The sequence below is a fragment of the Apteryx rowi genome, unplaced genomic scaffold, assembly GCF_003343035.1.
Source record: "Apteryx rowi isolate R43461 unplaced genomic scaffold, aptRow1 scaffold_37, whole genome shotgun sequence".
Classification (NCBI taxonomy): Eukaryota; Metazoa; Chordata; class Aves; order Apterygiformes; family Apterygidae; genus Apteryx; species Apteryx rowi.
Window position 1 is genome coordinate 3131453 of NW_020450196.1, and position 27959 is coordinate 3159411.

General features: G+C 37.6%; 1 protein-coding gene across 13 annotated transcripts in view; it reads right to left on the reverse strand.

Annotated features, from left to right (window-relative positions):
• The window catches only part of MLLT3 (MLLT3, super elongation complex subunit), a 155138-nt gene that overhangs the window by 74025 nt on the left and 53154 nt on the right, over positions 1 to 27959 (reverse strand). For 7 of the 13 annotated variants that reach the window (XR_003254806.1, XM_026073487.1, XM_026073486.1 and 4 more), the window contains exons 3-4: positions 4874 to 4956; positions 780 to 923 (exon numbers count right to left, since the gene is read on the reverse strand). Coding sequence is in view for 8 of the 13 variants with exons in the window: in XM_026073487.1 (XP_025929272.1) it covers positions 780 to 923; positions 4874 to 4956 (227 nt within the window). In the remaining 5 variants the exon portion in view is untranslated. Of the gene's footprint in view, positions 1 to 779; positions 924 to 2931; positions 3361 to 4873; positions 4957 to 26563; positions 26583 to 27959 lie in introns of those variants that run through there. The other 6 variants (XM_026073495.1, XM_026073492.1, XM_026073493.1 and 3 more) reach the window with 3 other exon arrangements.

Sequence of the window (27959 nt, forward strand, 5' to 3'; positions counted from 1 at the left end):
GGCTGCCCGGGTGCCTCACAGCCAAGCCTGCTCGGGGCAGGATGTTGCACTAGAGACCTCCCRAGGCCCCCAGCAGCCTGCCCAGGTCTGCAATCGTACGAAACACAGCAGAACGCTCTCCACGAACATACAAAGCATCGTGTTAATAGATTCCTGCAGGTTTGACCCTCTCCTCCCTTCAAACTGGCTGGCTTGCTTACACTTTTTTTATACTCATTCTATGAACACAAAGAAGTATGAACAGGTGAAAGCTGTACCTCTGTAAATTTTCTGGTTCAAAGTGGATAAGTTACACATTACATTAAATTTAAAATAGTTTTATTTATACATAGGGTTTTCTAACTTGTTTTGCCTCATATATAGTTACTGAACTTATTCTGCTTAAAACAGTCATTACTTTCTGAAGAAGAAATGTTTTATTTTCATGTTACTTAATCCCATCATAGTGGCCTTTCTGTATTTCATCTCTGAAATGTCAAGCAAGCAATGCTTCATTTATAAGGTCCAAGTTCTTTATTGCTTTTGCTGAAGTAAACATGAATCACTTGGATGTTAAAATAGGTAAATACACTATTTAGATAGCTGCATCTTAAGATAAGCACATGCTCATTTGCTCACTCGTTCCACTTCAAAGCAAGCACTGAGCTCTTAAACTAAGTTAATCACAAACACTTCACTTAATTTCACTGTCAGGTCGACTTTTATTGTACTAATCATGCACCAGCAATAAGCAGCAACATCTTTATTGTGATGGCTTTTGACATGGGTGCAGGACTCACCCCTCCTGCCTTTAGCAGCTTTCTTCTGAATTCCTCTGTCGGGTTGTTGAATGTGAGCTTTTCACAGCGGAGGTGATTTACAGGCGGGTGGCCTTCAAGGTGCAGGAATAAGTCATAGTCAAATCGAACTTTCTTAGGTTCTTCCTGAGGGTTGAAAATAACCAGATAGAAACATCTAACACCAAAACTAACTAAGTTGAAAACAAGGGCTACATAAAGACTGTCAATTAAAATGAAAATTATGTCATTTTAACCATTCTCTGTGTTCTTAAACACATGATGGAATTTACCAAGCGTCAGCTGTGCTACAGTAAATCAGAAAAACTCCTATCAGCCCATGATAATACATGGTAATTGCATAAACTTCATGATCTCCTGAAAAGACTTAATTGAAAGTATTTTACATCATGTTTTCCATAGACTAAAGGCATATGCAGAGTCAAGTATCATGATTCAGCTGACACAAGGTAACTCGGTCACCAACACAGTCACACTTCTGAGCCCTAGGTAGCATAGAAGACACTGCAGTACATTTTGACTGCAAGTTCCTCCACAGAAATCAAAGGCTTTTTTTTTTTTTTTTAAACAACTCATGAGGAAAGGAGGGGGGTAAAAATGAAACTGCTGCAGCAAACTACATTTGACCTTCTATACATGGTCTCTGCTGATTTATTAATGAGATCTCATTCCCTTGAACCAATGTGGCCAGCTAGATTTCAAGGATTACACCACAGCTTCCAAGTGATTAAAATTCTCTGCTATCATAGTGAAAAAAATTAAATTGAATGTTCCCTGTACCAATATGGAGAGAATAAAACAGGAGAGGCAAATTATCTTGGAAGAAATAATTAGTGCTCTATTGTTTGGAGAAATCCTTTGCCAAAAAAAGAAACTAATGTCAATGAATACACTCTAGTTTGCATTACAAGAGAAAAGATATTAAATACGTTTTATGTTATACAATTACAGAGTTCTATTCTAGAAACCATAAATAAGTTATACATTCTATTAAAGCAACATAAATAGCCCATCCTCCAAGGGCCCAGATGTGCAAACAGAAGCCACCAAACCAATGGAAGTTTTATAAGGCAGAACACAAGTAAAAGGCCAAATTCAAGAAAGACATTAGCAAAATTGGAACCATGACAAAAGATGAGAAAGAAATACAGGAAAATCTCAGCATATATCCAACACTAAATTTCTAATCAAAATATCTGCTCTGTTCAGTGACAAACAACCCTGAGATGCTTTAAAAATGCACATCAAAAAATGTTTAGTTTTGACTCAGAATTCAAAGGATGTGAAGAACAGGAAGCACAGAAATCTCAGGTACTGTAAAAGTCAAAACAAAAACTTCAAACACAGTCAAGGGACTGCCTCAATGTCCCATCTCTGAACTTGGAGCAGGTAACAGAAAGGGACCTGGGCTAAAAAGCCTGTAGCAGCTTGTTTCTGAAGACAGAAGAGAACAGTTCCCTTACATGAACTAGTTTCTTGACAGACCTTTTTCAAATGCAACCATGGRTGAAGATATCTGTTATTTTTAAAGAGACTAACACAAGAGTTCTTTCAGAAAAAGTGAAAGTGATTTATTTCCCAGCCTGCTTAGAAAACTATAACGTTATGGGTAATCAGTTGGTACCAGCAGCTTTGACATAAAAGCAGAGTTATAAGAATTTACAAACTGGAGTCTTCAAAGAAGTCTGTGGAAAGTTAGATGATCACAGTCAGGGATTTCAAAACAGAATTTTAATATGTGAAGCACTGCCAGTACCACTGCCATTATTTTAAAACAGTCCTGACAGTGAAGGCAAAATATACTCATTATTAGACTTATACTTAAGTAGACACATTTTCCAGTGTAGAAGTCCTTAAACATAAAGCATTTTTTCCAAGGACTATGTCTCACCGGCTAACATCTATAGCCTACTTTTGTTGAATATGGAAGGTTTTGGAAAGGGGCTGGTTTAACTCTTTAAAGCTTGGAATATTTTCTGTCAGAAACAGCCATTAGATTTTCAACAAATTCTGTTTAGTCTTAGGAATGGAAACATTTTAATCCTTTGAGTTCAAGATCCAGGATGGCTTTTGGTACCCTTGCCTTCTCTGTTCATTAGGGTACTTGCTGAACCAGAAATGGGAAGTTGTCTACCTTGAATAAGTGATGATGGTCTGTCTCCTCTTCCTCCTCCAACCTATCTCCTCTTTTTCTGTATTGGAATATCTGTGAAGTGGCTTAGGGGAGGAAGAGTAGCTGAGCCAAGAGGAAGTAGTAATTTGCCTCAGGAATGACAACTCAATTTTTGTGCCATTTTTTCTTCGTATTGTATTGACCCCAGAAAAGGGTTGGCAGCTGCAGCTGCCTGAAGAGCTAGCTGACTCAGTCCGACTGCTGCTTGTTGTATTCCATGACACCAAAATAGGGGTGAGGGGTGTTTGCAAACTTCCTAATTCCACATGCTGCTTGAGGGTGAGGTGAGTTGTAATCATTGGCGCCCTCTCATTTCAGTATAAGCCACAATTCCTGCTGGGTAACTCCTGAGACTTGCAGGCCTCCACAGTCAGCAAAGACAGCCAAAGTCTGAGTGGAAAACAGAAAAAGAAATGTCGGGCTGGAAGCCTTCTGAAGAGATGCTTCATTGAATCACTGTCTTCTGACTTTGTCTCCCCGCTTTTGGGATGAACTCTGAATGGAGGAGTTAAAGAGAATGGGCTGCTTTTCTTTAATAAAATTAGATTTCCTGCAATGGATCAAACTGCTTCTCTAATGGATACAGAGCTAAAGAGCATACCAAAAAAGCCAGTCAAGTCACGGAGGCAGTCCCGTTTCCTTTTCCACCAGCAAATGGGGTGAACCAAGCCCTACTCTTCACAGATTGATACAGGGAACATTTCAGAATTAACTGTTTAAAACATACAACTTAGAAAGTGCCTGAGCAGAACTATCCACCTGTTGTGCCTTGACGGAGCTTTCCATGGAAGACAAAAGGATATTAGGATATCTATTTAAAGGCATAAGAAGCTAACAAAGTTGTACACTCCACTAATCCAAACTGTAAGTGAGCAGGATTTCAGAAAAGGCTTTTTACTATGCATTTCTGCTTTCCTTCATTTTTAACTTTCCACCATACACTCAACAAGTTAAAGATGATAAAACACCAACTAGATTAAAACAATTATGTTAAACTACATCCTGATATTATAAAATAACCACACAAGTATCTCACAAGCAAATGTGAAGTACAATAATAGGTCCATGAAAGCACGTGACAAGCAAAGGATGCCCAAGATATTGCAATCATTAAAATACTGTATATTAAATTCTAGAAACTATTTGAGCTTTTTCCTCTTTATTCCCCCCAAATAGGATTTTTTTTTATCTGAACCAGTTATTAGTAATACAGACCCTGTTACGTACATTAAAGGAAATCTCTGTATTTGCTACCAGAGRGACCCATAATAAGTGCAGTATTTACTTAGATTCAGAACGTGAGATACCACAATAATACCCATTTTGTAGAACGGCACTAGTTTAGTTTTTAAACTGTCTGGTAGCCCCCTGGTAGCCCCCTGGTAATGTTGAGTTGAGTAGGATCAATATTCGCATACGCTCTAAAAGAATGTTTTTTCATACTGAGGATGCAGGATGAAAAGACTCTTTTTGAAAGACCAAAAAAATGAACAAATTAGAAAGATTGGCAATATTAAAATAGAACAATGGGTTCATTATGAAATCAACAGGATCAAGATCAGCTTCCTTTCTTAAAGTTTTTAAGGGGCTATTGAACTTCCCGAAACATTAGTCAAAAATTAGTCAAAAAGTGTTTCCACTTCTGACCAGGCTATTAATCCTTCTGAACAATTACAGTCAACTCCWTTATTTTATCAGGTAATCCTAATTGCATAGGGATATCTTCAAAAGTAAAATTAGGCAATTCTAAAAGTTACAGTGAATTTGAATTGAGGAACAGCATTTATAAAGATATTCTTAATGCTAATATTTAACCAAGCTTGGGAATTAAAATGTAAATCCTAAAACCTCCATATGATTTTTTTTTTCCTAACAGAAAGATGAAAAGCATGTGATTCCATACCTTGTTTTTGAAGTAAACCTCAATTGGCAAAATAAAACCAGCATACCCGGATTCTTCAACTTTGTAAGGTGGATCCTTGCACACTGAAACAAAGAGAAAAATCTTTATTTCCCCCCAAAATTATGTTTTAAAAACACAAGCAAAATAACTGAGCAATTAGCTTGTGTGATAATGCTACTACAGCAGAATCATTACAAAACCATGCACACACACTGGGACTCATCTTGGCATGTATTTATGGGGAGTTCAGAGACAGTAGCACAGTTTTTTCAATCCTTGCAGCCTCTGAAAATGGAAGAACCAAGGGTATCCACAGCAGGTAGACCATACCCACTGAACATACAACAGCTATGGAGGCACTGCAGTCAAGGCTCTTTTGGGGAATAGAAAATTTACAGGTTTCTACCTTGAGAAAGTTTAAATTAAAACTTCTATTATCTGGGGGGGGTGGGGAGACAAAGATATTCCAGGATAGAAAGGAGAATTGCAAAAAGGTTAACTGCTATATTATTATTATGCTAAATCAAGATCAAGGTCTACCCGATAGGATTCAGCCATTTCTAACATGACAGTATTAGCTCCAACATACATAGATAATGTATAACCCAATACATAGGCTTTTAGTTATGTGAAATCCCCATAGTCTTGAGCATGAGCTCTGTGACTAAAATGACACTAGACTGTCTACTCAAGTCATCAGTGAAAGCAGGACTTTAAAGAATTAGGAACAGAAACTTCTCTTCCTCCTCCTTTCCACCGTACCAAAACTTTTTTACAGAGTTCATGCTAAAATAACACATTAGCACAAACAAGCTGAGCTGGATAAACCATGCTTCATCTCCTGCAGCATTCTCTCAGGCGCTTCCAAATGCTGCATTGATATTGATGACAACCACTGACCTAGGTACTACCACCTCAGTGACATCCTGGGATGCTGACATTTTCTTTGCTCAAGACTTGTAGAAATGATGCAGTTCAAACAAGGCGGGCTGATTTCTTCAGAACCATTTGCTCTAGTGCTATCAATATTAGCTGCTTGAAAGAAACTGCTTACTTCCAGATGGCTTATTTCCTAGGATGTGTGCTCTTTTCAGAATTGTCAGGGGGCTGCTCATTGCACTATCAGGTGCAACTTATACCATTTGACATATTGTATTCTGTATAAAAACTGTGTCTGGCAGTTGACTGCACTGCCAGAATACCAAAAATACTTTTCTATCAAAGTACTGCAAATGGGCATTTAACACCCATCATTCCCAATACCATTCCCCAAATCTGACAAGACCCATCAGAAACATCCAGGAGCATAACTGCTACTACATTCTTCACAACCTGAGCAGCACATCAGCTTTCTCAAGACAGGCAAGCTTTGTTACTGCCCACGCAGAGGAGCACAGCAGCATTTTTTGTTACTACCCCACAGTTCTTCCCCTGCTCTGCTAGCATCAACCCAGTGCAGGGACCTCACGGAAAAGGAAGATTCCAAGTACTGTTGCATCTTTGCTCACTTGCTGAAGCTGTCTATCACTAACCAGTTTGCTTCACAAAATCAGTAGATAGGAAAAAGGATGATAAAAGCGGAGTGAGAAAGAATCTGGAAAAGAGTTTATTCTGCAATACTTTTCTCTTCCAGCTATAAAATTTATTTGCTTTTCTTGGCAGGAAAAAAGAGGACCTGTAGTTTATAAATCAACCTTTGAAGGGTTTTGAAGAAAAGCTTTAAAACAATAGGTCAAATCTGAGAGGTGGTTTCAGACAGACAAAACTTTTAAGTTAGAAACTGATCCTTTTATTTTACAACCTCCTAGAAGTAGTACTTCACCTTATACTGACATGTCTTCCCTGTAAGAGGCCTTACCAGCATTTGCAAATGTAAATATAACAATCCTAGTTAAGCACAGTTACAGGTTACAATAATAAATACTGATAACTTTCTCAACTGAGGGTAAAGGAGCCTTGCTGCTCCTCCTCTGACTTCAAAAGACCGCTGTAGGAGAAAGCCTTCCCAGTATTATTTGACTAATACATGCAGGTGTAAAGACAGGAGACTGAAATCCACTTATAAAAACAGGAAGAGGTTAAACAGCAGATATTTATCCAGATGAAAACATAGAAGCTTTTTCTACTGGAATAATATGTTAACAGGTATTGAAATTTCAGGCTTCATTACATGACAAGCCACAAATCACCTTTCACTTTTTTTTAAATGTCCTGTCAGCTTCTTCCTGAGCATTTAATTGGTGCAGAAAACACTGCTAGCATAAATATTTTCTATTTTCTTCCTCAAATTTCTCTTCTTCTACATTTACACAGCTGTTAGCAATGCTGAATAGTACCTTCTTAAAGTTTCACATTACAGCTCTGAAAACAAAATCTGTTACACTTGCAGGCTTTGTTGAAACTTGGGCAATGGTATACCAAACACTTCTTCAGAAGGAAACTACTTTGGGTGCCTCCCCAACCTGAAAGATGGACTTTTAAGAGAAGGGAAATTCTACAATCCTGTGATTGAAGACTTCCTGAACAAAGCAAGTGACTGAGCACGGGTGTATGATATTGCACGTGTTATGGAAAGCTATTGTATTTTCCTCAGCATATCTCTGAAAGCCACCAGCACATGTGCTGGTAGAAGCAGCCTCTCTGTGCAGTTTAAGCCAATGCTCACTGGTATAGGCTCYTTTGTTTTGTTGAATTGCCCCAATTAGTAACCAGGGCTGCTGCAGTCACATGTGTAGCTTAGCCCAACTAACAGGCAACCATCTTGGAACATTTTGGTGAGGTGCAGCAGAAATAGGTGGCAGGAGTTAGGTAAATCACAAAAAAGATTAAGAAAAAACAACAGAAAAGAAAAAAAAGCTGTAGTGGAGAAGAAGGAAGAGACAAGAACAGTTTGCAAGTACAGACCAACAGAGCAAAAGCCACAAGAGAAACTGGGGATGAGTGATTTTCAAAAAGGAAGCATCTGGAAACTCCAACAGGCTTCTCAAAGCTCATTGACAAAGCAGCTACCCTAGACCTGGCAGATGAGCAGCAACCACTACCCTTCTGCAGACAAATACACTTGAATTTCCTCCCCAACAAGAAGGACAAAGCCGTTTCCCCATGACTGCTCCTCGCCTTTGAAGTGGCACTATAAACGTGTTTCAAGCAGCAGAAAAACAATACTTCCTGCACAATATTATTGCTGAGAGTTAGTGATTTTAGCCAGTTTTTCAACAGAAACAGACTGCAGGGTCACACTGTGTTTCCTCCCTCTCTCCTCTGTCTTTTGAACAGGTAGTTCAACTTCAACCATAATGAATCAAGAGAGTCGCTATGACAGCTAAAACCCTACAGATTCCTGCATGTCTCATGAAAAATTAGTGCATGCAATAAGGAGATAGTTTCGGACAAAACCTTCACTGAGATGCAGGGAGAAGCAGCCAGAAGTACGCAGAGTTACAAGTCAGTCATAACACAGTATCTCTTCTTGGAAAAAACATAAGAGCCAGGAGAAAAAAAAGACAAAAGCAAAACCATGCAGATTTCACTGTTCACAGTAGCAGCTTTTCACAGAAGTTTTCTGTTGCCTGTTTAAGGCAAGATAAAGAGTTCATGATACTGAAAGTGTTACCTTATCTTTGTCAGAATGCAGGATCATTTCTCTTCTTCCAAAAATGAAAACTTTCATCTTAGGTATTTGCAAATGCAGTTGCTAAATTCAGACTGACAATCCCCTTAAGCAGTTTTAGCTACAATTTTGAAGTAAAAATAGGAATTTATACAACACAATTATTCAGCCAAAGTCCATCCTTTCTGCTCATCATGCTTCAATGCACTTTGGGAGGAACGGTTCTATAGCCACTAGTAACACTGGTGTGTTTGAGGCCACAGATGGGAGCTTACCTCAAACAGAGCTCCCCTATAGCAGAAGCCTACAGCAAAAGCAGATGACAACAATAAATTTCTAGTTACAGACATCAGTTTTAAGAACTTTAACATGAGATTCATTTTACACTAGTCATTTTACTCTACCAAAACGCACCCAAGTTGTGTAGGCTTAAGCAAAAAAAATGTCTCCAGAATTCAGAATGCTAGAAAAGACACTGACAAACCTTTGCTAAAGGATCCTGCTGTACTTATACCTCCGAACACACACAAGTTGCTAAAAAATTTCAATACAAGTACTTGTCTTAAAAAGTGCTCTACAGTAACACTGCACAAACTCTGCAGTGTAGATGTCACGACTCCTGACTTAAACCCAYTGCACGTATTTGCAGAATTACTTCCGCAGTTGAAGAGTTCTGTCCTAAGCACACAGAGACACTATTTCATAATCTCAAAGAAGTGTCAGTCCTCGGCAAGCCCTTCTGCATGATCTAAGTTTATGAAAGGCTCAATATACTTGTGGATTTGCAAACAGCTCTTCAAGAACTGCCATTGCCACTCCAACACTGCTAAACACTCTTCTGCAAAAAGCATTTTTCCTGATGAAAAGCATGGTCAAAATGAGTAAAGAACAGCAGAAGTTCCCTTTAGATAGATGCAGAGCTACAGAGCAACATCAAGACCATGAAGAATTATGATGGTAACAGTGAATACATGTAGCATGCATCCTGCAGACTTCATGAAGTGCGTGCTCACACAAAGTGAAGACTTGTGACAGAGAACTGTTTTAGATCATTACTTTATTTGTACTGATATTTTATAGATTCTTGCCTGCAATTCACTCGTACTGGTTATCCTTTGACCAGCTTTTCCCTCCATTCACTACCATCTTAATTGACAGAAGTCTCAAAACAAAGGATGCCTTTTCAGAGGAAGGCCAACTGTAGTACCAAATCCCTCCTGCCTTAAGACAGCTTTAACACTTTCAGTTGGGATTTCATAAGAGCTCTTTGACTTTGCTATTCACTAGCTCACCTTCCTAGCTGGTGGGCTCCAATACTTCGGCTCCACACAAAAAGAGGCATATCTGTTATGCCCTAACTTCAGTCATTAATATCAAGAAGTACTAAGTAGGTTCAAAAAAAGTTAGCAAAAATTAGAAAGTTAAGTGTGGCTTAAACTGCACCTTGAACACCAGAAATAAGGAGTTCCCATTTGTGTAATATCTTTTGCTGACAAGTATTTCATAAAATAGAGACAACTTCTCCATCAACTGAGATCAAATTGATATGCTATTTAAACAAGACAGGAGGGTAGTGAAGGGGAAGAACCTCTGTTAAGCCCAACAAGGCTTTCCAAATCAAGTGTTTCCTAGTCCTTCCTCAGCACTGACTTTTAAACATTGCTAAAAGACCAGCAGAGGGAGTAGTAAACACTCACTCGCTAGCTCATAATCAAATTTCTTATCGCTCCAAACAAAAACATACTAATAAAGGTAAGTTTTCACAGTTAAACATAAAAGGCCAAGAAAGGCCAGTTAAAGTCTGCTTGTGCCGTCTTAATTCTGCCTCCCTGCACATAAAGACAGCACTAAATCTTGAACACACAATCGTCAATTTCTGATATACAGCAGTGAGTTTCTGCTTCTCCAGACTCAGGTGGAACAGTTTGTACTTTCGCACTTACAGTAACACTATTGATTTAGACAATTTTAAATGTATTTTTCTGTAATTTAACTTTATCTTATAATAATTATCCATGCACATGTACTATCTTCATGTCCTGGAAGCAACTGAGAAGATGAAACGGTAAATTCACCAGATCTGGTTATGTCTGCATGCTGCAGATGGCAAATAAATAAATAAATAAATAAATAAAATTTTTAAAAAAAGTATATTCAGTCATTAACTGTAAAGGAGAAAGAAATTTATAGTGCCGGAGAGTGGGCAAGAACAACCTTAACTTGGAAATTTCCTCTTGTGTAAAGTTCAACCATGTAACCTTACACGATCTGTTTGTTTCTTCTAGTAGTTTCCAGTTTTTCTGAGACAGGGGAAGGGGGGGGACTAAAGTGTTCCATCTCCCATGCCAGATTCTGGAGCAACACTGACTGGCAGCCAGCTGCCCACAGTTCCTTGAAATTCCATAGTAAATTGTGTTTTCCCACCCCTTCCAGGAGTTTCACCAGGAGAAGCACTTCTCTTGAATGCCTCACGATCTACAGACATTAGAAGATCCTTAGGTACCAGGCTGTGTTTCTTTATCTGCTACCACCATAAGGATAGAGAGCAAGCTTTCTACCTTCAGCACACTTTACAGAGGGTGCAGAAGCCCCTCCCTTGGACTCAAGTATGGAGAAAGTTATTTAGCTAGGTCCTGCACTGCACACAGAAGTAGCGCTCCTTACKGAGACATATGGAAATTACTAGAAGTGTCTAGTATGTGCTTGTTCATAATTCATGCTCTCTTTCCCTTCTGTCCCCTCTCCAAATGAGCTTTCCTCCAGATAAGAGGGGAATGAAAAAGAGAAGAAAAAAGGTACTTTTTAAACTCAAGTTATTCCTACACTACATTTCACCATTTAGGTCTAGACTGTTTCAATGAGAATGTCAAATAAATGTCTTTTCATTTCTCTATTTCAACTTCATTATACCATGCAAAGGTCAAACTGAGAACAAATATTTTGAGAGCTATCAAAATTGCCTTGTATTCAAGTGACCTCACACTTGTGTCAAACTTTCTCTAACTGCAAGCCAGGGCTTAGAATTTTTCCATCACATCGCTCAGTTCTTTGTCATCATTTCACTTCATTAACATTTCATAAATATCAGTTCTTTTATTTGTAAGGCATTTAATACTATGGAGCACATTCTGCAACTTTGAATATGTAACAGTATGTTTCTCTTATGAAGAACAGTGTCATACAGGAGTGAAAAAAACATGTTTTCATCAGTGCTGACAGATGTATTTCCCAATCCAGAAGTGCATAACAAAAACCAGAGAAGCTGGTCACAGCCTAATCCTCAAAGTTAGTACAGATCTTTCCATTGTTATGAGACAAGAGCCAAGATTCCAGGTCAGTAATCCTGTCTGGCATAACTGCTGTGAAGATTCAGGACCAAAGAACAATATCTGCTATTTGAGATACCCTTCATCGTTATGACTAGTCATGATAAATCTAGCTGGCATTTTACATACCAATTAAAAAGAAACCCGTAAGTAGTTTCAGTAACAGTTCTAGGTGGATTTCTGCACAACTAGAACACCTATTGCACTGGATCAGCACTCTCCAGCAAAAGCTAAGTAGCAGAGATATTTTCTTCAAAGACAATGAGGTGCTTAAAAACTAAGAAACAGAGGTGGGAGATTAGGGCATACCTCCATTAAAGTGGCACAATTCAGCTGCTGTTCATAATGAACACAGAGTTTGTGTTTGAGATAATATTATTAACTAGTATCGAAGAGCAGGTTAGTCATTCAAAGGAGTTAGCATGTCCTATTTATCTGTCTCTTGTAATATACTAATTATATATATTGCCCTTTGAAGACTGCAAACACATTGCAATACAAATTTAGGTCAACAGGAAATAGCTTCTTACAAAAGTATTGTAGTATTAATCAGAATATTTCTTTCTTCTTATTAAACATACTGGAAAACTCACAACCCATTTTGTCTCTGTTGTTTACCTGACACCCTTCTTCATGCATTTCAGAGCAGCTGTGTATGCGAGCTTGAAAGCTAGTCCACATTTTATAGTTAATTTAGCAATTGAATAGTGGGAGTTAGAAAAGGGAAAGAAAAATAAATTTTCTAGCATGTTTTGTATTTTTCCCATCTGTTCACAAATGGTATTGACAACGAAGTATGCTATCTAAGCTTTCTGGCTAATTTAAACAGAACATTAATATGGTATGAGCTTAAGACTACAGAAGAGTGCAGCTAACGCCAAAACAATTGTTTACACAGTGTGTTTACGTGAATGCTCGACCTGATTGTTCTGGCTTTCTGTCAGCATTATTTGTGTAAGGGACAAACACAAAGCTCTACAACTAAAAACACCTTAAGTACACAGATCTGAAGTCTCTGTGCAAATCAGTTCTATAGCAAGCACAATATAAGTGTATGCCCTAGCACAAAAACACAGCCTAAGAGCTGTGTTTCCAGGTAGGTTACACATATGTTGCATATGCTGCCATGAAGGTAATGATCAGAACAATTATACTACATAGGGATTTGACATTTGAGAGATGAGGACAGGAGAACAGCAGCTAATGAGAAATGCATCATAAAGAAGGGGAACAGAAACACTAACCTTTGTTTTCTTTAAACAAAAATTATTAAAATTGTAGTCCTGATTCTGACCACAACAGCACACATACAATTACATTTTTCTACCTACACAAGGCACAAGATATTAATTTCTGAAAGTCAACAATAGTTAATTTTCTTCTCAAACTTTGCAGTCCTACTTATTACTTAGCCTAGAAACAAGCTCTCCATTGTATACAGGATGTGGAAATGAGGAAGAAGAAATATAGACTAGATCTTAAAAGCAGAAAATCTTTAAAGTGGCACATGGTCTAATCTTGAGCAATTGTTTTTTGTTCTAGGTTAACTCCAGCATGAAGTGAACAAATACAGTTAAAAAACCCACACCTTACAAAATGCTACATTTGTTAGACTGTATTTGCACTACCTATCTGCCAGTAATCTGTAAAATAGTAACAAAAATAAAGTGACAATGCTGTCCAAATATACATTTGATAGATTTTGGCTGGGGATTTGTTTAAGAAAGCAGTTTGCTTTCTTATGCATGAAAAACATCCATTTTGCACTCTTTCACCTCTGTTCTTTTAAAAATCTTGTTTCAAAAAAAAGGGACAAAACTGTGTTTGCGAATTGGTCTTACGCCTAAAAAACTTAAAGTGAAATCTACTTACTAAAACATTAGAATTGTTTTACTCATTTTATGCTTTAGAATAAAAAAAAATCCACTTTAAAAAATAAAAACTTCTTGCAATACACTCACAATTAAGTGAGAAGGCAGATTCCAAAAGCACAACAGTAACTGCAAAATCAAGTTGGTTTCATGACAGACAACAAAAATCAGAAGCTCCTTCTTCACTGTAAGCTTGAAGCCAAACAATTCTATGTGTATAGATCATACTATGTAATAAAGAAATATAATGCCACTTCTTCAATATCATGTTGCTTGCAAAGGAAGAAAAATCATTTTAAAAGAACTAGCCTACCCTCACATATGGAAATTCCAATCTTATCTCCAAAATCTCCTTCTTAAAGGGACTACCAGCCTGGCATCTGGCTGCTGACACGCTTTTGGGCACCCAGGACAGTCCAAGCATCTAGAAGCCCTTGATCAGCTCAAGGTTTCCTTAGGGCACCCAGGACAGTCCAAGCATCTAGAAGCCCTTGATCAGCTCAAGGTTTCCTTATTGTTCACAAATAACTGGAAACTCTGTACTTGTACATGGGTGCACAGACACACATACAAATGGATGTACGCACATTTATTCTGCTGGAACACTCAGATGAGCTTTAATGGAAAAATCAACTTAATAAAACCACAATCTCTCTTTCAAAGATATGTCCAGCTTGGAAAGAGAGCTATGCTTTACAATATCCCTGCAAATTCTAACCAGTGGATGTTACTGATAGAATACATGTACTGCACTGCTTTTGGTTTTCCCCTCCGTGACATCTTTATAATTGCATTGTGGGATTTTAAACTTTAGGTAATAAGTAGATAATTTTGTTGATAATTCAGCAGGAATGACTTTTTTTCTGGGGGGGGGGGGGCGGAAGGGTGCTCCTTGCTGCGTTAGCTCTGCAGGTCTAGAAAAAGTAAAGTGCTTCCTAGAAGTTTGTAGCACATACAAAGTGCTAACATTCACTTTTGTTACTGAATGCCCCAACATTTTTTCTCAGGGTTTGGATAGTATTAGGATACAAAAAATATATTTAGAATCACTGGCAATGGCAAGTTTGATATTGTTAAGAATTATGTCATACCCCAAACCTAAAAGGTGTTTTGCTTCTATAAAACAATTTTACGAAGATTTCAAACAATACTTCACTGAAACAGACAACTAACAAAGACCTGATTACAAAATTATACTGTGGAAAAATACATTTGTAAAGCTGAAAACTAAATAAATGGTCCATTAAGTTGAATAACATAGAGATTTGGTATAACTATACAGCTTGATGGTATTTTTTTTAGCTATATAGAGATGAAAGTGCTGAACACAATGAAGATATTTAAGCTGACTCTTCTTAAAAGGTGTGTAAGAAGCTAAAACGTAAGTTTCCTTCCTCTRTAGAAGTTTCCTTCATCTACAGTCTCTGAATGTTGTTTGTACCTCATTCCTCAATACATTGTTCTTCATCTCTCCTTTTCTTTTTAGCATTCATTACCAAGGTACTGAAGGTATTTTTACTGCTTTATTTTCACTATTGAGATGATCTTCTATTACTCTGTCTTTCCAATGGAAAGGATTTGGACTTTTGTCTTTATTCCACCTTCAAGTTTATCAAACAGGAATTCTGTCGAGCAGTAACAGTCTCAAAGTACTGCTGAGCATCCCTGAAGCTTAATGAAACATCCAAAGAGCACACTCTTTACATGTTAAAATAACCATTAAAATTACTTTTTACAGATAATCTAGATTGGATTTTGCTCCCTCGAAACAAACCGGTCTTGTTCACTTTATATAGTTGCATTATGCTAGGTAAAATTGGGATTTTGAAATAGTTTAAATAAGCCAGGGCCAAAGCATGAACATTCTTCTTAATATAAGGAAACACTGAATTATGATACTGATTTTTACTAGACTCTGTGCTCTCATATCACTCCTATCACATTTTAAACGAGCTAAGAGCACAATTAAAAACACATAGCCTAAATTAATGTCATCAATCTTAAAACAAACAATGGAAGCAGCCAAAGAAAATATGAACACAGTAAACAACCTCCCTTAACAACTTTATAATCTCCCTTGCAATTCATCAACTGACCTTCTGAATTTCAACTCTCAATTTCTTTAGCTGTTTTTTTTTTCTTTGCTTATACCAATGCCTCTCTCTTCTCTTGGCATTTCTCTGACATACAGCATTTTATCTTTGTATTTTATTTGATTAAATAAGAGCTTGAAAACCAAAGAACAGAAATAATTCAGCATAAACATCCTGAACAAAAAATTAATTACATGACACCAGCCAGAGGAAACAAGTAATCTCACACTGTTATTGTTTCATTGGTGATCATGATTCAAAAATACTGCAGAACAACAGAAATCTTTACACTTTTCTTCAGTTTTGATGAAGGGAATGTAATGACTTACTTGAAGTGAAGTGAAGCAATCCAAACAATGCAAATCTGCAAAATTACATACAGCTGGCAATAATTTGCTTCGATCTAACAGAAATTCCCAGAGTTAACTATTCTCATATAGAATTCATTCTGGAATTAGAACACACATTGACTGGAGGACATTAAATAAGTCAAAATGGAAATCAGCATTTCAGACTAAGATATCAGATGTTCTCTCAAAGGAGTCACGTTCACAGCTTTTCTATATCATAGCTGACTTCGTTGCACTTCTTTACTTGTCCAAAACATGAGTTGCTATAGTAGGTCTGATGAATCATAACTAACTGCACAAGATAGGTTTTCAAAATATGGCATGTTCAATTCTGGGGGTTCCTTGGCTTTTTGTTTTTCRTTTATTTCTTTAAATACCAATTGCCCCAGAAACCTGTCTGAATAGATGCTTCTTAGATTACTTTCATAGTCTGATCTTTGGTTTRACAAAAGGCCACTCCTACACACAGGGTGAAAGCAAGCCATTATAGAGTTAAGAAACAAAAAGATAAAGAAAAGCACCTACAGAAAAGTAACCAAATTGGAATAAAACTCTAATCTAGCTTCTTCACTCATTTCTCTATACATTTTAGAAGGACAATAATTCTTTCCACCAGTCAGGAGCTTTAAAAATAACATTCTACCCAAGACTGGTGATGTTCGGTTTTAAATTCAAGTTGTTCCCATTATTAATTTATTTTACATCAGATAAGGATGAAAAAAAGGTCAAACAGGATAAGCAAATTTTTGACTGCCTTGCTTTTTACAGCATCTGTTTGTCTTTGTCTTTCCTTAAAATTGCTTTTCACCCCAAGCCAAAACTTCCTTGGTAGCCAACACATCTGTAATGTCGACTCCAAAAACACCATTCCTTTTACGTGGACAGTTCCCTGCACCCACGCCGAGTTCAGCTGCCGTTTACCACAGCGCCTGCTGCAGGTAGGTTACACAGAAGCCTTTGCTACTTCAGGCGAGTTACAGGGATGGCAGCCGTTAGCGAACATCTGACAAATTTAGCTACAACAATAATAACCCATAAGAAAAGTTATGCTGTTGAGGCTTCTGCCTTCCCACAGGTGGTGGGTGTTGTGGGGGTGCTGTGGCTGAACAGCGTATGCCCTTACCGGTGTTAAACAAAAGAGGAGGGTGGAACGTACGCCGGCAGGAAACCATCCCTGCTCACTGCTGAGCTCACACGAGTACGTGTGCGTTCAGGACCGCTTCCTTGCTGCCAGTCATACCAAGGGCTATTTCATAATCACTTCTGCCTTCCGAGAGAAATGAAAAACAACAAAAAAAACACCTTTTACTTCAGTGAAAAGGTCACAGTGTTAGAAATGTGCCTGTCTGCGGCCTCATGCTGGGTGAGCGTTAAAGAAACCTCCCCACATACATAATCCAATATAGTACAAAGAAAATGCTAACAATAATAAAACTGGAGCTGTGAAGACTTTTAACGTTCAAAACTAAGAAAACCTGAAGTGAAACCAACAACACATTCCATTATGAGCACCATGGAGAGCCTCACAGCCAACAGGTTCAGAGAAGGAGAATAATAAACTGAAAAGGGGTGAGGAGAAGGAATTGTTCTAACTGAATTTCCATCCTGGTTCTCAGGAACTGATTTCTATTAATAAGAGAACTTCAGTTATGTCCATYGGGAACTGAAAATATTTTCTTGGCTGTTTGCCATAATACGATATGTCAATATTCAATCCTATTTAGACATATCAAGATTAAAGGAAATACTGAAGCACATGAACAACTCAGTCACATGGTTGTCACCTGTAAGAACTGAAAACTTAAAACCAGCAGAAAGCCTCTTTATGACAGACAGATTCAGATCTCTCCTATCTAATAAGGATTCACTCTTAAGAGTAGTCCAAGCAAAAACCAGTTAATGTAATTAAAAGAAAAAACAAGAGAAGCAACCAAGGGACAGATGATATTGAAAACATACACATCCTGAAGAGCTATTTTTAGAACTCACTGCTATCCTCCAAAATGCCCTAGAGCTTCTTTACAGACAGTATTTATATATGTGAAAGATGCCATGGTAAATCAAGATGAAGCTGTGTTTATGGTCCACGTAAGAGTATAAGTTGAAGATCTTAATTCTAACTGTTTACATTCTTATTAAGACTGCACAAAAGATCAAACCTTCTTTTGCTCTTGGGTAGCCTTCAGGGAAGGGAGGAATTAACTACACCTTTTTCTTACAAGAAACATTTTGCTTAATTAAGAGAAAATGCAAAGACAGACTGAAAATGACACTCTGAAGAAACGGTACCTCATCTAACTCAACTTTTCTTTCAAGAAGAACCATCAGTACCAGACACTCTTAAGCTTCCCCACAGACACAGTAAGGTTAAAGATTTTAAACTTCCAGAAACAAAAGAGCAAAGGACAGTAGCAATGTCAACTGTACAGGCAGAGAAATGAGGCACACACAGTAAGAGAACTTCCCACAGTCTTACAGTATTTTCATGGCAAAGTCAGTAAACTGAGTCCCAAATCCCTACGTTTGAATGCAGTCTTGTGACAACACTACCTACTCTTGACAAACTCAGAACTAATAAAAACATCATGTGGGCTGGTGGGAAAAAAAAATCACAGATATAGTTAACGTACTGCAGAAAAAAAATTCTTACATGTAACTAAATGAATACAGAATACTGAAACTGTACAGTAATGGTAATTTTTTTTGATTAAACATACAAGTTGCTTTGCATTTCATGATTCTTTATTAGCTGTTTTGCAACATGCAAGTCCTGGGCCATTCCATACATTTATTAATGGCTGGATGCAAGGCAGGTAGTCTAGGAGGAAGAAAACATTCTTGATGAAATAAATTTGATTAAGATCCAGCTGAGCATAATGAAGAAATACAGCTGACTTCATAAAACTTCCTACACTGAACAAGGTAATGACAAATGGAAATCAATGTAGAAAGAAGCATATAATAATACATTTTGGAAGGACACCATTCTATTTTAATCACCCACTGATTAGCAGCATAACCTGCTTATGAACAAGCAACGTCAAGGCAACCCCAGTGTGAATCTCGATGAGTGGCTATTTCATGTAATCATATATCTTCTACAATGTAACATAATTATCCTGAATAAGTGAACTGTGGTAACACTTATGAGGCTTTGATCTTTTTTCTTAAAAAACAAAACAAAATCTGAACAAATCTGAAAAAACTCCTAAGAGTGTTAAAGCAAGAACTGCAACACCACTGAGAAGTGTTAAAATAAGTCTGTAACACACTTTATTCAGTTAATGCAAATGGGATACCCAATCACATGCGCTAAATGCCATTGACATGGCTTCAACATACTTTCCAAACCCACCCATACATTTTTTACAAGCCCTTAGCAGAAGCTTTACAACAACAGATGAGAGAAACATAATATCTCAATTTTAGGCTGAAATATAAGTTGCAAAGAATAAAAAACAGCATTTGCCAGTAATAAGTATCAGTTACCCTAATTTCAGAACACAGCAGTTATCACAGGCCACTAAGCAGTAGGTGCTGATAAATACTGCCTTGAAATTGTCAATCATTTAAACCACCGACTCAGTTTAAGACCAGCTTAGCATATTTATGCATGAACACAGAGCACTGCACTTGAATGTTTCAAACCTTTAACTAGTTTCAGAAACACAGGAAAGCCCACTCAAATATAAACAGTAGCTATAGGAAACCAGCATGTAAACAGTGCAAGAATATCATGGAAAAATAATTAAATACTACATGAATTATGCCACTATTTGGAAAACAGCATGTTATCAACTTCAGCGTCATGTTAATTTTGGTCTTATCTTTATAAGATGCTTCACTCAAAGCTAGCTATTTGTGGCTTTAAACACACTACACTGAAGCATGCCTATGACATCCCAGAATGGAAATGCTGATTTGAACATTCAGTGACACTGGTTCTTCTTCACAGGAGAACCACAAGAGAGCTACCACTAGACAGCAGATGTACAGCACCCTACAAACAGGTTCTTGTTACCTAGTCTCAATTTTACTGCTGGAAACTAATATCCATCATAAAAAAGTATGTTTTGTTCTGGAAGGAAGTAATAACCTTAAATACCCTGAAAAACAACACTGGTCACAGAGTAAAGCATGAGTAACAGGAACAGAAAAGGTATGGTCAGGTAATCTCTAATGCACAGTAATGAAACTAACAACCTCAATTTCTCACTTGCACAGGTCTCACTAGATCAGTACTTCTAAAAGTACCAAATTCCAGCAGGCAAACTCTTCAGCTCCCCACTAGAGGCACAAATCATTTAGAAAATGGTATCATACTCTCCTATAATCAGAGCTGCAACAATCAGAGCTGCAGCATTCGGTCAGAACTCGCTCAACTTTTGTGGTTGCTTTTTTACCAAAGGAACATAAAAGGAAACCAGGATCCCAAATGCTTGGGCCAAATTCCACTGCGAGCCACTTCATTCTTCCTTTATAACCCCTCCTCTGGTGTCAGAAGAGCAGGATATTCTTTCCATCCTGAACTGTTATGGCTAACTGTCAAATATTTGCCACAGTTATTGGGAGTTACTCAGTGCTACATACTTATGGAAATCAGATAATTTATTAGACTATTAAAAATTAGACTGTTTAATCTTACCAGTGGTCTCAAACCATCCAAAATTTTAAAGCCCCAGTCCCTCTCCATGAGGCAACCCCCGACCTGACTCTTCTACTAGTTTCCTTCCATAGTGCCTCATGTAATGCAGAAACCTGAACCACATATAACTGTCCACATCCCCATACAGCAATGCTCGGGTGACTCTTTTTCCCACTGTATTCTGCAATGTCTTCTCCTAAAGATACTGCAGTAGCTGTTTCTGTTTCTACATATACCCAACACAAACCATGCAATTTGCTGTCCACCATGAGCCTCTCACCCTGCTCCCACTCCTTTCTAGATCTATTTTCAAGACTTCTCTCTACAATTAAAACTTGCCATTGCAGATTCAGGCATTAGCTCATACTAAGCCAAGTTAAATCTCATTTTGTTGCTTTTGCCTTAAAAAACAAAACAAAACAAAACAAAACTCCAAGTCCCTTTAGTGTTATTTCTTCTGCTAACAAGGACTCCCTATAGAACAACAGTTGCTATTTCATTAGCAACCTGCTTACACCAGCTACGTGATTAATGAGGATGTTAAATAACAACATTCAACACAAATCCCCTTGATATTCTGCTGAACAACATCCCCAAACCCAATGTATTTCTGTATTTGACATCTTCACTTTGTCTATGAACCTTCAAAAGCCACTTTGCAGGTGTTTATATCCAGGCCCATTTGAATTGTCCTTATGGAATTAGATTTCACAAGACTACTCATTGCTTGTAGAAATTACTTGTAGAAATTAACTTGCTAAGTTAGAGTGATTTATTGTTTTTGTTATGCTAAATATCATAGCTACCGAATTATGTAAGTCTCACCTTGGCCTCTAATGACTGCTTTTAGAGTACATGAAGGAGCTCTTCAGGAAATCCCCAAGGTTTAAATGAAGCATTTGGCAGAGACTTTGGGGAAGAGTTTCAACACCAGTATTTAAAAAGATATTTCCATGCAACTATGGAAAGAACAGCTTTACATTTACCTTTTGATTGAAACACACCTTACTGCTCCTTACTTTTCTCCTCTCTTCACCCACTCCTCTCCCACAAAAGTACACAAGCATGTGCAAGAGCCCATATGTCTGCTTCTGATGCTGCTTACTGTACTTCCTTGCAGGAACTGTGTAAGTAATACAGCTATGATCCTTCTGGGTGTTCTGAAGGATCACCATTCTACACTTAACAATTCACAAACGCTAATCCATTTTATCCTGGTTGTCTCTCTTAGAACAGAAGTAGTAACTAAAGAGAGAATTTAAGCTTCCCACTGTTATTTGGTAACATATTCTAAAAGCTTTGCTAATATCCCACCTCCTCTCTCTGCAAATAATATCATTTAATAACTAAAGCAGACAGGAGTTGCTTCATACAGATTTCTAAACAAAAACTTTGTTTTTTACTTTAATGCTTTGATATATGTAAGACAGGTCATTCATTCCACGCTGTCTACTTCCTGGAGGCACAAGGAAAGATTGTCCACCACACTTTTAAATGAGAATGCTTCAAAAGAAAAATGGTGGAGCCAAGCTTATTTTCAGCATCCACCCAGCCCTCTACTGGAAGATAATTCAGATTAAGGGTTATGATTGGGGACCTGTTAACAATTTAATTTCATCCAGTGTTTCTTTTTGGTTATAATTTTTCCATCGAGAGTTTCTTGTATGCGAGTTACCCACAAGTCCCTCCACCTTCCAATGCTTCCCTCTTTCTTTGACTGTGATGGTTCTTCCTCTTAGAGAAGTTTTTGCTTTGTTAACCTCCCTCTAGATGTTTCCTGTCTTGTTATATTTCGTACATGGGACACACATGAGCAAGCTCACGTCCTCCACAAAAGGGCCTCATTTACTCTCTTATTCCCAGCAGCAGTTATCTGGCCTCACCAGCACACAAAGAACAGACCAACTATGCCCACACTTTTGTTCCCCATTTCTTCTCACCAGCCTCAGGAGAAGAAATTCAGAGGAACAGGATTCAAAATTTACTCCTCTGCCTCTGAGTGGGCTTGGAAAAGGACTAATGAGAAAGCAGAGTCTGTTCATCTTTCCCTAGGTCTGGCGAGGCTCATACTGAGAAAACTGACATTACAAAAAGAAGGTATGATTTGGAGGAGTTACAGAAAGAAGTTAGAGCCTTAGCCTCAAAAGTGCCACACAAGATTAGAATTCTCTAATATTGTTTCTTCCATCTCACTGTCTGGCTGTGTCTTTACCACAGGAGGAGGGGGGGAAAAAAAAAATCAAAGCCATCAAAGCTTAAAATCAGTGGGTGGGAGAGGGAGAAGGCCTCTATTTTGAATAGCTACAACAAGCTGTTCTCAAAGCAGCACAGTTGCTCCACCCTGGTTTTGTATGGATATGTGGTCTGTATAGTTCAGGCATCTTCACCTGTCCACTAAGACTCCTCTCCAGGAACTTCTTTCAGCTCATCAGCTGGGAGCATAACTAAGCACCCTCCTGCATATGTAAGCAGGCAAAAACAAGTGCTGTAGCTTGTTCTGACATGTGTCTATGACGCTGGGTCAGCAAGAAGTATCAACCTCTCGGCATCACACATCCCTTAGTGGTGGCACTAATTTGGTTCTGCTCTCCCCTCCCCAAGACACCAGTTTTCACAAAACAAGGAAAAAATTAATATCCTCAGGATTTCCATCTAGTTGAAACTGGTTGACCAAAAAAAAAAAAAAAAAATTAAGGGGACACATATATAAGTCATAAGCCATAAGGTTTAAGTGTTTTCTTCAAGTCACCCTGCTGGTGAAGATTCACTTATGCATTGTTTATAATATACTATCAATTTTAATTAATCTATTCCCATTGAATTTGATCCCCTGATTCTCTTTTCTTCGCTTACAGTAGAAATATCTTTAATAAAGCATTTGTAGTCTGATGATTTTGTGAATTATGCTCCGTTTTTTCCTTCACATTTATAAAATACAGTTTTCCCACAGGAGCCCCTAATATGTACCATGTGTATCACAATGAAATTCCCAGAAACTACAAGCCTTTTCAGCTTGCCAGAGTTTCCTTGGCACCTATGCATTTTTCTTCACTTGAATCAGCTGTTGCAATAAATTAACTATTAAGAAAATTAAAGATGACATTTAAATTCTTGGGTCTTAAAGTAGGCCATGGCTTAGAAAAATGCCTCTGTAGAAATGCATCTGGGCTCTGAATATTTTTGTTACTCAAATATCCTCCCAATAAAAATTTTGGTTACTGGTTAATGTCCTATGCTACTGGTTTATATGCATAGCTGCAGAAACACAAGTGGTATTAAGACATATTAGATGAGAGAAACTACTCGCTTCATTCAGTGTGTTGTCGCAGACCACAGGCAGCCTGGTATTTTAAAAAGTTTATTCACTCATCCTCCCTCCCTCAATAACATAATTAACAGTAGGAATAAAGCTTCTTTCTAACTCAGGTTTGTTATAACCAGATAACTAGGCCGACTAATAAAACAGGAAAAGATTATTTAGAAGAGATTCGCAAACTCCTTTGGGAACAGACAAACTGTTTCCTCTCCTGCCCAAAATATGCTGCTTTACAGAATTCCATGTTTTTGTTTTTCCTAACACAGAATCCTAATACAGTACCTCAAATCATATTTTCTTGGTTTTGGATCATGAACAATTGATGAGCAGCTCTCCAAGCAGCTCCAGGACTTTCCATGTCTATTTTCTGCTCTCTACATAATTTTTCTTCTACACAGTACATGCATTATCATGTCTTCTTATCTACAGATATACCATTGACTTCCAAGCCTTCACTGTCCTATTTATATGATGCTGAGTATATATCCAGAGAGAGAGAGAGATAAGAACGTGTGTGCCTTTGCCTATAGAAATTGAAAATTCTTTGCACTAAGGACCATCATTACTCTATGAAATTGCATAACTGTAGCTATGTAATGTAGGCACCTCTGAAATGAAAAGAAAGGTGAGTAACTTATTTTGGTTTTCTGAATTGTTCTGTGAAGAAGCCTAATTCTCTCCATCAACTTCATATTAGACACAAGCCACCAAATTTATACGCCCAAACCTCAACAGTGCAAATATCCCCTTAGGCGTTTATGTAACAGCATATATGCAAAACAGCTACACAACATAACCTGCAGCTGGTGCATGTACTGAGCATCATAATACTGGTATACAAGTATAGAAAGAAGGTGGAAAATTAACTTCTTTTTAAGAAACAACTCTGCAAAACTCCATAGAGTAGTTCTAAAGTATGGTTCAACCTGTGGTCTAAAAGACACCAGAAAGTGCTCTGAAAAACACACACAAGAAATGGTTTACAGTTGCGTGCAGTCCCACCCTGACAAATAGCTTATAACTGAGGAAAAACAAGAACTGCAAATGAACATAAGATTTAACTTTATTTTCATTCTGTCAGTACCAATAAGGAGGTCTAGTCATGAGCCAACCCAAAGCATTTATTAATACCTTCAGGAAAACACAGTCCATCCCTTGCTTTTTTTTTTAATAAATATGAATTATCAATTTTTAATGTAATAATTAACATTTAATAGTTACTCCAGTGACAATTTTGTAAAATCCTTCTTTGTTTCTTACATGCTCAGCACTTGTCAGTCCCCACAGTTCTTCAAGCTATGTAAAGCAAAAGTGACTCGCGGATTTCCGGAGAGGAATGTTGTTTGTTTTAAAAACATTAGAGGTTCTCCAATTAAAAGCATACAGAATCAGTGTTTCACCACAACGATCATGTTAACGTGGTATCCCATCACATTTCTATTCAGCTGAATAAGAAAAGAGAAGCTATTTTAAATCACTTTTCAAGACAAGCATAGTAATAAATTGGTATACTTCAAAGCATTTTACCAAGGAAGCCAGTATTAATTGCCACCAACTCAAAATTGATTCAGGGGTGAAGCACCTTGACCAAAGTCATCTACCAAATCAGTAGTGGAATCAAGAACAGATGCAAGGGTTGCTGGTTACTGTCAAGACATGGCTCTATCTACAAAAGACTTGTATTCTGATATACTTCTACCCAGTCACACCTGAACTTGGCCACACATATAACACTCTCAAAGGCCCAAAGTAAATCAAGAAAAACAAACTGAGATCTCTCCCTCACACATATCTGCCCTTAAACTGATCTGTATGCAACATGCCTTTTAGACAACAATTATATGACTTTTTCTCCCACTCCTTTTAAGGAGTTTAAAGTTCTGAAGTAACACTTGGGAACGTATGACATAAGCACATACATACTTTTTGTCAGTCTTGTTATTAAACATCAGCCACAAACTCTCAGAATGCTGGGCTCAACACAGATTTGTATGAGACAGTTTTCTAAACTGAAAGATAAGGAACCTATTTTCCTAATAAGATTAGTCTTTTGCATTAAGAAAAAAAAAGTAGGTGGCTTGTTTTAAAAACATCAGTAAAGTGTAATTAAAAAACGTTTAGAGAATGAGTTTTCTGAACAGCACATAATTTGCCTTGTTACTAATACAAAGAATGAAAGACCATGAAGCATTAACTATAAAAGGCAGAGCACTGCAAATCCAACATGTTCTTAAATCATGGCAGGAGATCTGCAATTATCACAGACCGATTAGCAGCACTGGACAGAGATCATATTCAGCAGAAACAGAAAGAGTAGATATGGTTGTGCACACCACACTCATACTGGGTGAAACGTTAGGGAACACTTAACTCTCTCCAAAATGTGACAGTATTAGAGATACTAACAGAAGTTTCCTACCTGGTTCACCTGAACAGTGTATTGTATACTGACAATTCTGTTTCCAAGCAAAAAACTTACTTGTGAGCCTCGGTCCAGCTGATCTGCTGATCTGATCTTCTAAAAAGGTATCTGCTCAAACACTGTTATATGGTAAGGCATGTTTTCCTAGAAGTAAAGAAACTTTCAAGCTTTTGGTGCAAGTCTTAAAGGGGAAGCCAGAAAACTAGCACTAGCAATAGATCAATAGATGTTTCAGTTAGGTGCTTACCCATGAAATACTTACATTGAAAGACTGGAAATCAGCTCAGTGCAGGAACAAAAGCTTGCTGCAGTTGTTACAACTCTACTAAAAACCAGGAAACTACAAAACTCCATGGCTGCCATTGATAGGAGCTCACCAGTTTCAAAGGAGATATAGGGTTTTGCACAGTTACTCTTTACTGGGGTGAGCGGCATTTGTGTATAATAAAGTCATCCTGACTTGACTTTAGTCTGTTTTGGTTCTTACTGACATATGGTAAACAGATATGGAAGGGAAAATGTATTGGGAAACAGTCAGAATCTGCAAGCAGAAAACTAATTTGATTACATGAAAGTTAAAGTATCAGTTAATCATTTTCTATTAAACAGAGTCTTGCTCCCTTTTATAAAGGGAATATCTCACACTCAAGCCTTCTCCTCCTATTCAAAGTAGGTATTTTGCGTAATTTACAGAAGTATAATTTTCACTGTTTTGTACTTTGAGGGGGTTGATGCATATTAACGAAGCCGTCATTTGCCATAAAAGGTAGAGAAGACAAGTGAGAAGTTTTACATTTTGCCATCAATATCCACATATTGCAATCAACGTTAAAGATAGTGCATTTGGATCAGTTTAACTGTCTTTAATGGCCTGTATTACAAGGTACTGAAAATAGAACAACTAAGCAATGATCCAAAAAGCAAAGCATAAGACACAAACCAAAAACAATCGCCTCAGGAAAGTACCACACAATTGACTGTCTTCTCTAACAGCTAGGATTACTACTGCATTCATAATTCAGGTGATTATAACATGCTTTTGAAAATTATCTGTTTTTTTAATCATGACATCAGCATAGCTAGAGGGATCAAACAAGCTGTAGCAAAACATGGGAAGGGCAAGATATGACACATTTTTCCCCTCTGTCTGGAATAACATGTTGGTAAAACAAAGGAAGTAGTTGCTCTCCACTTCTCCCATTTTTCATTGTTTTCCATCCTACAGCTTTGCCTACATAATTCTGATTCTTTAATTTTATTATAAGAAATTGGATAGTTTGTTTGCCATAAACATTATTGCTGTGAGTTCACTGCTCATTGACCTGCAAAAACATGATTTAGTAAGGAATCCCTGACCCCTTTTTCCCCACTCACTTTCACAAACACCCTTGACTTTTACTGCCTCATCTTAAACTTTAAAGTAAAGCTGATGTTCAATGATTTTTGTAATATT